Raw genomic sequence first — 15,243 nt, forward strand, 5'->3', positions numbered from 1 at the left:
AGTGGGGCAAAGCCCTCTAAAACTTATCAGTCACTATGCGGTCCAGCATGGCCGTGGGGGACAACACCTCAGGCTGCAACCATTTTCGTAATAGGTGCAAAAGGTCGTAATACTGGGACCGAGCCGGCTTGGAGGGGGTAAACTCCCACTGATGTACCCGCTGGGCCCGAACTAACACATTTACCCCAAGATGTGCCAGTATCTCACCCTTGACGACCGTGTAGTCCGCCCTTTGCTCCATGTGTAGGTCCTGATATGCTTTCAATGATCCTGGGGCCAGAAACGGAGCGATGATTTCTGCCCACTGGTCCCGGAGTAGCTTTTCTCTCTCAGCGACTCCTTCGAACATCTCCAGGTACGCCTCGTCCGACTTCTCCATTTTGGGGACCGCTGTACGAACCGCTTTCCGGACATCATGGATTCCCCGGTTAGTTCCTCTTGTCTGTGCTGTCGTGATATGCTGTATCAACAGCTGATTGGTTTCCTGCTGCTGCTGCATAGCCTGCTGCTGCATAGCCTGCTGTCGCATGGCCTCCTGCTGCTGCTGCAGCATGGCCTCCTGCTGCTGCTGCACAGCCTGCTGCTGTGTAGCCTGCTGCATAGCCTGCTGCTGCTGTCGCATGGCCTCTATGAGCGTTTTGACCGTGGCCTCCATTTCTGGAAAGTTCCCCGCCTGGGTCTGTGCCACTTGTTTCACCCAGGACACATGCTGGGGTACAGATCAAAAATAAGCAAAAACAGCCTGGCCTCACTGCGTTTGCCCGCATTCAGTCCACCAATTGTAGGGATTCGCTCTGGTAGGTAATGGCAGGGCTGCAGTAACGAGGCAACACACAGGCTCAAAGTCTAATTTCAGTGGTTTAATGTCACTTTGCACACAGCTGGTTAACAGAAAATAAGGGAAAAACATAAATGTACTCCAGCTTGGAGAACCACTGGTCCCAGACTCACCCCTTGCACGGGACGGGCTTTACTAAGCGGCTGCCAGGTCCTGCGGCATCCGCCAGGTGCCATTCCCAGGATTGTTGAGAGTCTTGTTGCTATAGTCCTGCAGCACAGGGATCCTGTGTACAAGTTCAGGCTAAGTCCAGCCAAGTTTCTGTAACTTCCAGACACACACTCACCATGTGCCAAATACCAACCTCCATTACATAGCCCATAACCCCTCCCACCGGTGAGGTAGACATCACATGGGCTGATCACGTGACCATGACATCATCGCAGATCCTGTCTTTAGGGAAAAACCCAGCCAAACAATCTGCTGGGAGAAATGTGTCACCCATCCAGTAAAACACCCTTTACTGTACCACAGTACATACTGCTAAAAAAAATAAAGGGAGCACTAAAATACCACATCATAGTTATCACTGAATGAAGTATTCTGGTTGCAAATCTTTTTTTTTAAACTCTTTTTCTTGAAAGATTCCACAAAATAATATAACAAGCATGTGACATTGCAGTGTAAATTCAGAGTAATCCATTTAATCATCATCCACAATATCAGTTATAAAATCATACTTTCAATGACAAAGTAAACAAACAAAACAAGTGAAATAGAACATTAAACATAATGTATTCTCAACAGCATTGCACCACCAACCAGGAGGTTCTTTATCGGGGTTCTGAATTTGTAACAATTAAGCTTATAATAAGCAAATATTCCTGAGTCCACTTAAAGCATCACGTTTATGCACTGAAAAGAGATACCTCAGGGATCATATCTCGTGGTTGAGGAAATTATGGCATCAGGGGCTAGGTGTGTCAAGGGTGAGTCACACCACCTTTCCCAAATTCTATGAAATTTCTGGGGACATACTCTGTTTCTGTATAATATGTTCTCATATGGAATTATATCATTCACTAATTTTTTCCACTGATTGATTGAGGGAGTCCTCCCCCCCCCCATCCACCTCAGTGCTACAGCGAAAAACAGAACCTCCCTGGGAAATATTCTATCATAATGAGTCCACAACTCCCAACACACACATCACTGGAGTACATTCAATTGGTATCCCAATTATCCTTTTGTAGTGTAAAAATTACATCCTTCCAATATCTTATAATTCTACAATCCCAAATGAGATGCCAAAAATCTGCTCCCACCTCCCCGCATCTATAACATTCATCATTTACTCTTCTGCCGAATTTATGTAATCTACTCGGGGTTAAATAGGATTGGTGTAACATATATAATTGAATTAATTTGTTATTTGCCACTGGAGACACCATCGTCTGCGCTTCCAGTGCTTGATCATCAGTGATAAAGGGGATTAGGTGCCTCCATTTATCCTCCACAGCTAGTTGGGTGGAAGCAATTTTGGAATTTAACAAAAAGGTGTATAGGGAAGAAATCACACCTGTAGGTTCTTGGGTTGACAATATTCCTATTAGTGGATATCTAGATATTCACATTCTAGGAAGTGGGAATTGGCAACATTTCACGAGTAGAGGGAAGAATGGATTCAATGAGATTTCAACAAATTATTGATGCAAACATAACACCATCTGTAAAAAAGCTGAAGTTGAAAAGAGGATGTTATCTACAGATGAATAATGATCCTAAATACACGTGAAAATCCACAACAGAATACCTCAGAATGCGTAATGTGAAGCTTTTACAATGGCCCGCACAGTCCCCTGATCCGAACAACATTGACAATTGGTGGCTAGATCTCAAAATAGCGGTGAATGCAAGATAACCCGAAATCTCACAGAACTGGAAAAATTTGCAAGGAAGAAAGGATTAAAATCCCTCAAACAAGAATTGATGAAAATCCCTCAAACAAGAATTGAAAGACTTGTCTGGTTACAAAAAAAGTTTACAAGCTGTGACACTTATAAAAGGGGTGCTACTAAGTGCTAACCATACAGGGTGCCAAAACTTTTGCATTGACCTATTTTCCTTTTTGTAATTTTTAAAATATAAAAGATGACAGTACATATTTTTTTCTGCCTAAAATACAAAGGAAATGTGTCATCTTGAACTTTAGACCTTTTAGAGGTCATTTAATCTTCAACTTGCTTAACTGTTCACAATAACAGTAATTTTGACCAGGGTTGCCCAAACTTTTAAGAAATATCTTTAACCATGACTAAGAACCATTTAATAATATCGTTTCAAAACACATGGGATCATAAGGCTACTTTTTTCTACTTGGAAGGGTTTTTATTTTATCATATTGGATTTTAATCATACGACATAAAGGATTCTGATTTCTTGATCTTTGAAGATGAGAGCTGAACCTTCCTTTTCTCCTAACCATTAGCCTTTGCTGGTTCAATTTTATAGGGGACCCCATGTCAATTTTTTTCTAGGGTTCCCTTGTAAAATAGCCAGTAAAGGCTAAGCAAACATCTGTGAGCTGATATTTATAGCCTGGGAAGGGGCCATGAATATTGGCTCCTAAACATAATATTAACATCAACCCTTAGCCATCAGCTTTCCCTCTGCTGGTTATGAAAATTACGCTCACGTTATTTTTTTTCTTCAATTTTTTGTAAAATAAACATATTGCGTTTGCTGCAGATTTTGTGTCTGTGTGTGTGTGTCTTTTATTTAACTCTTTATGTACCATTTTATTAATGAGGGTATCTGGCTGACACATACATATACAGCTCTGACAAAAATTAGTTTTATAAAAATCAGCTTCTCTACATGTCTGACAGCCATTCCATTCCAGTGTCAGTTGAATTCCAACCAGGGTACACCTCATTCTACTTAATGTGCTCCTGAATAGGTGATCACCTGAACCAAATCTTATTTAACGACGGAAAGTATAAAAAACCCTGCTGTGGTGTTCACAATCCTCTTGCAATAGGACAAGCTGGATGGCAAAACAAGTGCTAGTAATATCCCAAAAGTAATAGGAAAGAAAAAATTACTTCTAACCATGCCAAAAAAGATGAAAAGAAAAGTCTTGAGTGAGGAAAAGAAGGTCTCATTTCTGGCTTTACTAGCAGAGGGATAAAGTGAGCGCCATGTTGCCTCCATCCTTAAAATTTCTATGATGGCAGTCCATTACAACGAGGTCAAGCAGCAGACATTGGGGACAACAAAGCTACAGCTAAAATGACTCTCCACTGACTGGGATGACCGTCATCTTATTCGAATGTCACTCAGCAACCGCAGGATAACCTCAAGTGACCTACAAAAGGAATGGCAAATGGCAGCTGGGGTGAAGTGCACGGCAAGAACGGTTCGTAGCAGGTTCCTAGAGGCAGGGCTCAAGTCATGTAAAGTTGGAAAAGCCTATCATCAATGAGAAGCAAAGGAGAGCCAGGCTGAAGTTTGCCAAAGACCATGAGGATTGCACCATAGAGGACTGGAGTAAGGTAATCTTCTCTGATGAGTCTAATTTTCAGCTTTGTCCAATACCTGGTCGTCTAATGGCTAGACGGAGCCACAGTGTCGTGCACCCACTGTGAAATTTGATGGATGATAGGTGATGATCTGGGGATGCTTCAGCAAGGCTGGATTTGCTCAGGTTAATCTTTGCAAAGGACGTGTGAATCAAGCCGCATACAAGGTTATCCTGGAAAAACAGTTGATTTCTTCTGCACAGGCAATGCTCCCCAACTCTGAGGACTGTTTTTTTCCAGCAGGACAATGCGCCATGCCAGACAGCTAGGTCAATCAATGTGTGGATGAAGGACCACCACATCAAATCCCTGTCATGGCCAGCCCAATCACCAGACCTGAACCCCATTGAAAACCTCTGGAAAGTAATCAAGAGGAAGATGGATACTCACAAGCCATCAAAGAAGAAATTCTTAAATTTTTGTACCAGGAGTGGCATAAGGTCACCCAAAAGCAGTGTGAAAGACTGGTGGAAAGCATGCAAGACGTATGAAAGCTGTGATTAAAAATCATGGTTATTCCACAAAATATTGATTTCTGAACTCTTCCTGAGTAAAAATATTAGCATTATTGTTTCTAAATGATTATGAACTTGCTTTCTTAGCATTATTTGAGGACTGCAAGCACTGTATTTTTTTTGTTATTTTGACCATTTTTCATTTTCTGAAAATAAATCCAAAATTTAGTGCTTGGAAATTCGGTTGGTGATATCAACTTCCTGTTTGTGGCACATTAGTATATGGGAGGGGGAAAACTTTTCATGGTGGGTGGTGACCATGGTGGCCATTTTGAAGTCTGACATTTTAGATCCAACTTTATTTTTTCCAATGGGAAATTATTGAGAATTTCACCAGGAAAACAATGGTGTGCTTGGTTTTATCGTTACTTTATTCTTTCATGAGTTATTTACAAGTTTATGACCACTTATAAAATGTGTTTTATGTGCTGCACATTGTGTTGGATTGTCAATGCAACCCTCTTCTCCCACTCTTGACACACGGATAGCAACACTGCAGAAATGCTAGCACAGGCTTCCAGTATCCATTGTTTCAGATGCTGCACATTTCGTATCTTCACAGCATTGACAATTGCCTTTAGATGACTCCAAAGATAAAACTCTGTCTGTCTTGACGAGTTTTGGTTCTACCAAACAGTTCTACTTTGGTTTCATCAGACCATATGACATTCTCCAAATACTTTTCTGAATAATCCGAATGCTCTCTAGCAAACTTCAGGTGGGCTTGGACATGTACTGGCTTAAGCAGGGGGACACATTAGGGCACTGCAGTGTCTGAGTCCTTGGCGGCGTAGTGTGTTACTGATGGTAGCCTTTGTTACCGTGCTCCCAACTCTATGCAGGTCATTCACTAGGTCCCCCTGTGTGGTTCTGGGATTTTTGCTCACCGTTCTTGTGATCATTTTGATACCACGGGGTGAGCTCTTGCATGGAGCCCCAGATTGAGGGAGATTATCAATGGTCTTGTATGTCTTCCATTTTCTTATTATTGCTCCCACAGTTGATTTCATCACACCAAGCTGCTTGCCTATTGCAGATTCAGACTTCCCAGCCTGGTGCAGGGCTACAATTTTGCTTCTGGTGTCCTTCGACAGCTCTTTGGTCTTCACCATAGTGGAGATTGGAGTGTGACTGTTTGAGGGAGTGGACAAGTGTCTTTTTTATACTGATAACAAGTTCAAACAGGTGCCATTACTACAGGTAATGAGTGGAGGACAGAGGAACCTCTTAAAGAAAAAGTTACAGGTCTGCGAGAGCCAGAAATCTTGCTTGTTTTTAGGTGACCAAATGCTTATTTTCCACAATAACTCGCAAAATAAATCTTGCCAAATCAGACAGGGTGATTTTCTGGATTTGTTTTCTCATTTTGACTCTCATAGTTGTGGTCTACCTATGATGTCAATTACAGGCCTCTCTCATCTTTTTAAGCGGGAGAACTTGCACAATTGGTGGCTGACTAAATACTTTTTTCCCAACTGTATATGTGTATATATATATATATATATATATATACACTCACTGGCCACTTTATTAGGTACACCTGTCCAACTGTGTGTTAAGACTTAATTTCTAATCTGCCAATCACATGGCGGCAACTCAGTGCATTTAGGCATGTAGACATGGTCAAGACAATCTCCTGCAGTTCAAACCGAGCATCAGTATGGGGAAGAAAGGTGATTTGAGTGCCTTTGAACGTGGCATGATTGTTGGTGCCAGAAGGGCTGGTCTGAGTATTTCAGAAACTGCTGATCTACTGGGATTTTCACGCACAACCATCTCTAGGGTTTACAGAGAATGGTCCGAAAAAGAAAAAAAATCCAGTGAGCGGCAGTTCTGTGGCCGGAAATGCCTTGTTGATGCCAGAGGTCAGAGGAGAATGGGCAGACTGGTTCGAGCTGATAGAAAGGCAACAGTGACTCAAATTGCCACCCGTTACAACCAAGGTAGGCAGAAGAGCATCTCTGAACGCACAGTGCGTCGAACTTTGAGGCAGATGGGCTACAGCAGCAGAAGACCACACCGGGTACCACTCCTCTCAGCTAAGAACAGGAAACTGAGGCTACAATTTGCACAAGCTCATCGAAATTGGACAGTAGAAGATTGGAAAAACGTTGCCTGGTCTGATGAGTCTCGATTTCTGCTGCGACATTCGGATGGTAGGGTCAGAATTTGGCGTAAACAACATGAAAGCATGGATCCATCCTGCCTTGTATCAACGGTTCAGGCTGGTGGTGGTGGTGTCATGGTGTGGGGAATTTTTTCTTGGCACTCTTTGGGCCCCTTGGTACCAATTGAGCATCGTTGCAACGCCACAGCCTACCTGAGTATTGTTGCTGACCATGTCCATCCCTTTATGACCACAATGTACCCAACATCTGATGGCTACTTTCAGCAGGATAATGCGCCATGTCATAAAGCTCGAATCATCTCAGATTGGTTTCTTGAACATGACAATGAGTTCACTGTACTCAAATGGCCTCCTCAGTCACCAGATCTCAATCCAATAGAGCATCTTTGGGATGTGGTGGAACGGGAGATTCGCATCAGGGATGTGCAGCCGACAAATCTTCGCCAACTGTGTGATGCCATCATGTCAATATGGTCCAAAATCTCTGAGGAATGCTTCCAGCACCTTGTTGAATCTCTGCCACGAAGAATTGAGGCAGTTCTGAAGGCAAAAGGGGGTCCAACCCGTTACTAGCATGGTGTACCTAATAAAGTGGCCAGTGAGTGTATATATATATATATATATATATACACATATATATATATAGATAGATAATACAAAGCCCGATGTTTAGCGGTGAACATAATAAAATGGTATTGTAAGGTAGCGCTTGTTATTAAGGTTGGGGATACTCGCTTTGCAGCCAAATAACCAGATCCGGCACGGGTTTTCCATAAAACAATAACAGTCCATGTGGTTTATTCAGGCATCATAAACCCAAAGCAATAGAAAGTTCATATCAAACAGCATAGCGTCCATAACAGAGCTCCACTCTGTTAACCCTGTAGTCACACAGGTTTATGCAATGTCCAATTCACAGGCTCTCTAGCCTCACAGTTATCTGATTCAGTGGCCAGGTTACCTCATGGTTGCTTCACCACACTGCAGACGTCCATTCCCTCCTCTGGGAGCTCTCAGACACGTGCAGCCATTACACACAGGCACTTCAGGAAGGCAGACACATCTTCCAGCGAGACCTTCCAAACGGACCAACAGGGTCCAAGCATTCACTCATGTGACCTACCCTGGCCACCTTATATGGTCCGTAGCCACGCCCACCAGATCACATGGCTATGACTTCATCACAGGTCCTACAAGCACACTCACATAGTTTTTACTATAGGCGTTTTTAAACACACACCCCTGGGTGGATTTGTAGGTAGCTGGTTCCGCCCGTCTCACCAGCTACCTGGAAAGCTCTCCCTGACATTGTGTAGCAAAAGCTCAGTATCAGCAGTACCTCTGCTGATCAACACACATATTCAAGCTTCCATCCCAAGGCCACCTACCTTGGGATACATAAAGATCATTCAGCATCCTGCCACTCATCCTCTCTCCTGGGACACCCACACAGCACCCCCTAGTGGACAAAGTGGTCACTACACCACAGTACATAAAGAGTTAAATAAACAAACACACATGAAATCTGCGTGAAATGCAATATATGTATAATTAAAAAAAAAAATGGGGAAAAAAAATTGCGTAGGCTCCCGCGTAATTTTCTTAATCAGCAGAGGGAAAGCCAGCGACTACTGGGGGCAGATGTTTATAGCCTGGGAAGGGGGTAATACCCATGGATCTTCCCAGGCTATTAATATCGGCTCACAGCTGTATACTTAACCTTTACTGGCTATCAAACTAGGGGAGCCCCGCCAAAATATGACGTGGGGTCCCCCTATAATTATAAACCAGCAAAGGCTATGCAGACAGCTGCAAGCTGATATTAATAGCCTAGGAAGGGGCCATGGATATTGCCCACCCCAGCTAAAAACATCAGCTCTCAGCCGCCCCAGAAAAATTTCGGCACTTAGCCTTGGTCATCCCACTTGCCCTGTAGAGGTGGCAAGTGGGGTAATCGTTGGGAGGGTTGATGTCACCTTTGTATTGTTTGGTGACATCAACCCCACAGCTTAGTAATGGAGACGTGTCAATAAGATACCTATCCATTACTAATTCTATCGTTATTACATGTTAAATAAAGGCACAGCTAGAATAAAGTATTTTAACCCCTTTGCCCCCAAGGGTGGTTTGCATGTTAATGACCAGGCCAATTTTTACAATTCTGACCACTCTCCCTTCATGAGGTAATAACTCTGGAATGCTTCCATGGATCTCGGTGACATTGCCTTCTCATGAATTATTCTACCTCATGATTTTGGTAAAATTTCTTTGATACGACTTTCCTTTAGTTGTGAAAAAAACGGAGATTTCGCAATTTTCCAACTTTGAATTTTCATGCCCTTAAATCACAGAGATATGTCACACAAAACACTTAATAAGTAACAATTCCCACATGTCTACTTTACATCAGCACAATATTGGAACCAAAATTTTTTTATGTTAGGAAGTTATAAGGGTTAAAAGTTAAACAGTGATTTCTCATTTTTACAACACCATTTTTTATTTAGGGACCACATCACATTTAAGTCACTTTGAGGTGTCTATATGATAGAAAATACCCAAAAGTGACACCATTCTAAAAACTTCACCCCTCATGGCACTCAAAACCACATTCAAGACATTTATTAACCTTTCAGGTGCTTCACAGGAATTTTTGGAATGTTTAAAAAAAATGAACATTTAACTTTTTTTTTACAAAAAATTTACTTCAGATACAATTTGTTTTATTTTACCAAGGGTAACAGGATAAATTGGACCCCAAAAGTTGTACAATTTGTCCTGAGTACACTGATACCCCATATATACAAGTAAGCCACTGTTTGGGCGCAATGCAAAATTGGCTGGAATTGAGATCGGACGCCATGTTGCGTTTGGAGAGCCCCTGATGTGCCTAAAAAGTGGAAAACCCCCACAAGTGACACCATTTTGGTGAGCAGACCCCCTAAGGAACTTATCTAGATGTGTGGTGAGCACTTTGAACCCCCAAGTGTTTCACAGGAGTTTATAATGTAGAGCTGTAAAAATAAAAAAATCATAAAATTTAACAAAAATGATATTTTCGCCCCCAATTTTTTATTTTCCCAAGGGTAACAGGAAAAATTGGACCCCAAAAGTTGGTGTGCAATTTGTCCTGAGTATGCTGATACCCCATATGTGGGGGTAAACCACTGTTTGGGCACATGGCAGAGCTCGGAAGGGAAAGAGCACCGTTTGACTTTTTCAACGCAGAATTGGCTGGAATTGAGATCAGACGCATGTCGTGTTTGGAGAGCCCCTGATGTGCCTAAACAGTGGAAACCCCCCAATTCTAACTCCAACTTAACCTCAACACACCGCTAACCTTAATCCCAACCCTAGCCCTAACCCTAACCACAAACCTAACCCTAACACACCCCTAACCCTAACCCTAATCCTAACTTTAGCCCCAACCCTAACCCTAACTTTAGCCCCAATCCTAACCCTAAGTTTAGCCCCAATCCTAACATGTTCCAATGTAATCCATTTAATCACGAGTGTCCCACGACGATCTCCCGTGTAGAACAGTCACAACGGAAGATGTGACCGCTCTACATGACTCCAGTGATAAAATGACAAGAGATAATCCTCCCGCAATGTATCACTCCACCGCTGTGAGTTCACCGGAGTTCATGTTCTCACTTTACGGCACTACCGCTGCGTAATAATTTTCTCACACAGCGGTGCCGCAAGTGACAGCATGAACTCCGGTGAACTCACAGCGGTGGAGTGATACACTGCGGGAGGATTATCTCCTGTCACTTTATCACCAGAGACTGTTCTACACGGAAGATCGTCGTGGGACACTCGTGATTAAATAGATTACATTGGAACAGGGAGTATTTGTGTTGGTTTACTATTTTATTTTTTTTTTTGAAGGAGATCGAGAAGATCTGTTTGGTGAGTATGAATGGTTTTTTTTACTACTGAATACAGTAGCCGGATGATGGGACTACTATCCCATCATCGGCTAATGCTGTCACTATTATATGTGACAGCAGACATAGTCGGATGGGACTAATAGTCCCATCGGACGATGCCTGCCTACACACAGGAACCCGCACACACCCACAGACCCGCACACACCCGAAGACCCCCGCAGACACACACAGACATCCGCAGACAGACACGCACATCTTCTCCGCTCACACAGTCTCCTCCCACATACTCTTCCTCCTTCCTTTCCGCAACGTTTTTCGCACGCACATCTGCAGCAAATCCGCAAATCTTTTTACAACTGCGGTTTTGCTGCGGATTTGACTGACTCAATGGAAGTCAACTGGTGCAGAAATGCTGCAGATCCACAAAAAGAATTGACATGCTGCAGAAAATAAAACACTGCAAATCCGAGCGTATTTTTCCGCAGCATGTGCACACCAATTCTGGATTCCCATTGATTAACATTGGTTGTGCACTACACTGATTTGGTGCAATTCCACGTGTCCAAAAAAAGCTCTGGATCCGCAACAAAATCAGCAACGTGTGCACATACCCTAACGGATGTTGCTGTATAAACCCCCTACAATTCCCAAAAATGCTCACTTCTCCAGTCAGCAACTCCGTAATCCTGCTGGTGAGTTCTAGGATTTTTTGATAATTGCTTCTCTCATAAATAAGTGAGTAAGGTGTAGACATCTTTATAGGATCCTGGGTTCTGCTGCAGCCTTCACCCTCATCGGTTATCTTCTTCACAGTTACATAATCCTGTGCATGAAGGGAAACATTGATTACATTTTACACATTCCCATCACCTCTCCGGTCATGTCCATGCTTTATAGAAAGATACATGATATGATTTCCAGAACCCCTCACCTCTCCGGTCAGCAGGTAGATTATCTCTAGGGTGAGGCTTAATATTCTCTCGGTCATCTGCTTGCTGCCCTTGTTCATCCTCAATAGATCTGGCAAAAAAGCACTTTCAATTAGAGCAAAGTGTGAAAATAGAAGACCAATAGTTATAAAGCTCAATATAAGACCACGCAAATTCTGCAAGTAGGTGCGATGTAAATATAGAAACACGTGTATAATGATTACATTATATAGTATGAAGCTAGATACCACAATAAATCTAAAATAATAAACATCAGCTTTCTTCACATCCACATATAGTTTGGTCACTTCCTACAAGATACAGATTCTGGCTCAAGACAACTCTCCTTCCAGAAACACTCAGCTCATCCAGAATAACTATATAGCTCCACTACATATTTTAATTGTCGTTGCAGGTGTACATACAGCCAGAGTTAGGAGGAGTAGGCAGGGTAGGGGGTAGGCACCTGCCTAGGGCACCACCTCCTGTCTACCCGAGGGGGGCGCACTTTGAAAAACAAAATGCTGAACGTCAGCGGTCGCCCGACATCTTCCTGCGGCCGCAGACTTTCAGCACGATGACGGGCGTGGCGCAGGCACATAGGTGAGCGATGTCAGTCACTTACACCCCTGTCCTGCACCCCGGTCATTGCTCCCTCCATGCACTCAATTGCATTCACGTCTATCAGTTGCAGTAATGTCATCGTGCCCACTGCTGCACAGAGGAGACGGTGGACGGGAGCCTGGATTAGGCTACTATGAGCTTTTTTGAGCAGGGTGGCATAAAATGAGGGGAGGTGCTGAGCTGATAGGGGGGATAAAATGAGGGGAGGGTCTGTGCTGAAGGGGGGAAAAAAATGACAGGAAGGGGCTGCGCTGATGCGGGGAACAAAATGAGGGGAGGGGCTGTGCTAATTTGGGTAATAAAATGAGGTAAGGGACTGTGCTGATTGGGGAATAAAATGAGTGGAAGGGCTGTGCTGATGGGGTAATAAAATGAGGTGAGGGGGTGTACTGATGGGGGTAATAAAATGAGGTGAGGGGGTGTACTGAAGGGGGTAATAAAATGAGATGAGGGTCTGTATTCATGAACTTATGGTGGTTCTGGTGACGTTTTAATGTACTAATAGAAGTTCTGGTATCATATTAATTTACTGATGGTGGTTCTGGTGACGTAGTCAAGATAATCAAGTACTGATGGTGGGTCTTTTAATGTATTCATGTACTGATGGTGGATCTAGTGATGCATTCATGTACTAATGTTGGTTCTGGTGATGTATTCATGTACGGATGGTGGTTCTGGTGATGTATTTATTTACAGATGAAGTTTCAGGTGCCATATTTATCTACTATTGTTGGCTCTGGTGCTCTAATTATGTACTGATGATGATTTTAACTTTGTAATCATGTAGTCATGATGGTTCTGTAGATCAGTATATCACCAGAATCATCATCATTACATGAATGCAGCATCAGAACAACCATCACTACATGAATATGTCACCAGAACCAAAAAACATCACCAAAACCACCATCAGTTTTATGCAAGCTGTATTTGTCACATGACGGACGCAAAAACCATCAGACGTATCCCTTTATTTATAATGGGAGTTTATTTATTGTACATTAGAGTATTTGCCAAATGTTGGATATATTAATTGAAACAGCCCCGATTATAGTTACGCTTTATTAGTTTCCATAACTATCTTTGGGTTCTACATTTAAAATATGTAGGACATCAGGGCTGAATATCACTATTTTTTCCCCTGTATTGTGTAAAAGGTCAGAAAAAAAATGATTGATTGTGTGTACAACTTTGAAATTGCACTCCCTGTTAAGTCAGATCCCTAAAGTACGCCACTTTTTCTCTACTTTTGATAACTTTTTTTCTGAAAAAGGTAACAATTCTAGTGGAAGTGGTCATCAGAGTTTGCTACCTAACCCATGTGAGAGGAAGGGGGGATGTGAATTGGGGGTCCTGTTACCTTAGGGTCCCGTCACACCAAACGATGCACCAGCGATCCCGACAACGATACGACCTTTTCAGGATCGCTGGTGCATCGCTACATGATTGCTGGTGAGCCACCAAACAGGCAGACACACCAGTGATCAGGACCAGCGAGGACGCTGGTATCCAAGGTAGGTATTGGGTAACTAAGCGCCGCGCGCGATTAGTTACCCGATATTTACCTTGGATACCAGCTCCCAGCGTCTGCTTACAGCGTTGGGAGCTCGCTGATCGTTGGTCTCCCGCTGCCACACGCGATGCGTGCTGGCCAGCGGGAGACCAACGATCAAAAAATGGCCCAGGACATTCCTGCACGATCAGCGATACCCAGCAGTGGGGCCGGTCGCTGATGCGTGCCACACACAGCGAGATCGCTAGCGAGATCGCTGATGCGTCACAAAATCAGCGATCTCGCTAGCGATCTCGCTATGTGTGACGGGCCCCTTAGTCTCTGAGCCATTTCTTTACTTTGGGGTGGGGCACTATTGGCTTCCTCTGCCAGAGGCACTAAAATACTTTGTCCTGGCCCTGAGCTAAAGGAATCAGAGGGAGAACAACATAGAGGGTAGAAATGGTTTCAACTCACAGATTTTCCTAACCTTCAAGAATAAAACTTCAAAACGAACATCTGACCAGTTTCACCCATTTTGGCTTCATCAGGAACATATCTCTGAAGTATCACATTCCTTAAAAACACACTACTGTCATATTGCTGGGTCACCATTTCTTATATATTGGTCTGGCAACAATATCAAAATATTATAGCACATACATTATTTAAAATACTTATCCAACAGTACCTTTTACTTCCATTGCTCTTTTATTTAAAACAATTCTGGTCAAGCTCAGTGTTCAACCCTTGGGATGCCATTGCCTCCTGTAAATAAATATATTTGGTTTTTATAAGGACTCATTAAAACGTCCGTGTTACATGTACGTGTTCTATCCATTTTTTTCATGGATAGAACACTTACCCATTATAATCTATGGTGCTATTCACATGTCCGTGGTGTTTTTGTGGATAGTATGGCATTTGCATGCCCTTTGGTGTGCTTTTCACATTTACATATTGCCATTATTTTAAAGATCGTAATATTTCTGTTGGTGGCTAAGTGAAAATGTGCAGACACAATATGATTAAAATACTTTTTCTTATCTATTCATTAATCTGGTCTTTAGTTTGCACCCTGTTTGGCCCACATATTGCAGTTTACAACTGCTAAAGCAGTTATACAATATTAGTTGTGTTGCCGCAGAATCATTCCCTAATAGTATATCGGACACCATTCACATATGAACCCCTAAACATTGCTGCTTTTCAGGTTTCAAAGTTTTGCATATCTTACAGGTTCTACATAGGCAGAAGTCTTTTTTACGCAATACTTGTTTTAAGTATATTTTTCGGATGG

General features: G+C 42.8%; 1 protein-coding gene across 2 annotated transcripts in view; it reads right to left on the reverse strand.

The window, feature by feature from the left end:
- LOC141048587 (uncharacterized) overlaps positions 1 to 15,243 on the reverse strand; it is a 77,967-nt gene that overhangs the window by 37,213 nt on the left and 25,511 nt on the right. For both annotated transcript variants that reach the window (XM_073544311.1, XM_073544312.1), the window contains exons 2-4: positions 14,635 to 14,711; positions 11,830 to 11,918; positions 11,560 to 11,721 (exon numbers count right to left, since the gene is read on the reverse strand). In XM_073544311.1, coding sequence (XP_073400412.1) covers positions 11,560 to 11,721; positions 11,830 to 11,918; positions 14,635 to 14,647 — 264 coding nt within the window. In that variant the 5' untranslated portion in view covers positions 14,648 to 14,711. The remainder of the gene's footprint in view (positions 1 to 11,559; positions 11,722 to 11,829; positions 11,919 to 14,634; positions 14,712 to 15,243) is intronic.

This window comes from Dendrobates tinctorius, unplaced genomic scaffold (assembly GCF_039654945.1).
Source record: "Dendrobates tinctorius isolate UK_male_01 unplaced genomic scaffold, ASM3965494v1 ptg000137l, whole genome shotgun sequence".
Classification (NCBI taxonomy): Eukaryota; Metazoa; Chordata; class Amphibia; order Anura; family Dendrobatidae; genus Dendrobates; species Dendrobates tinctorius.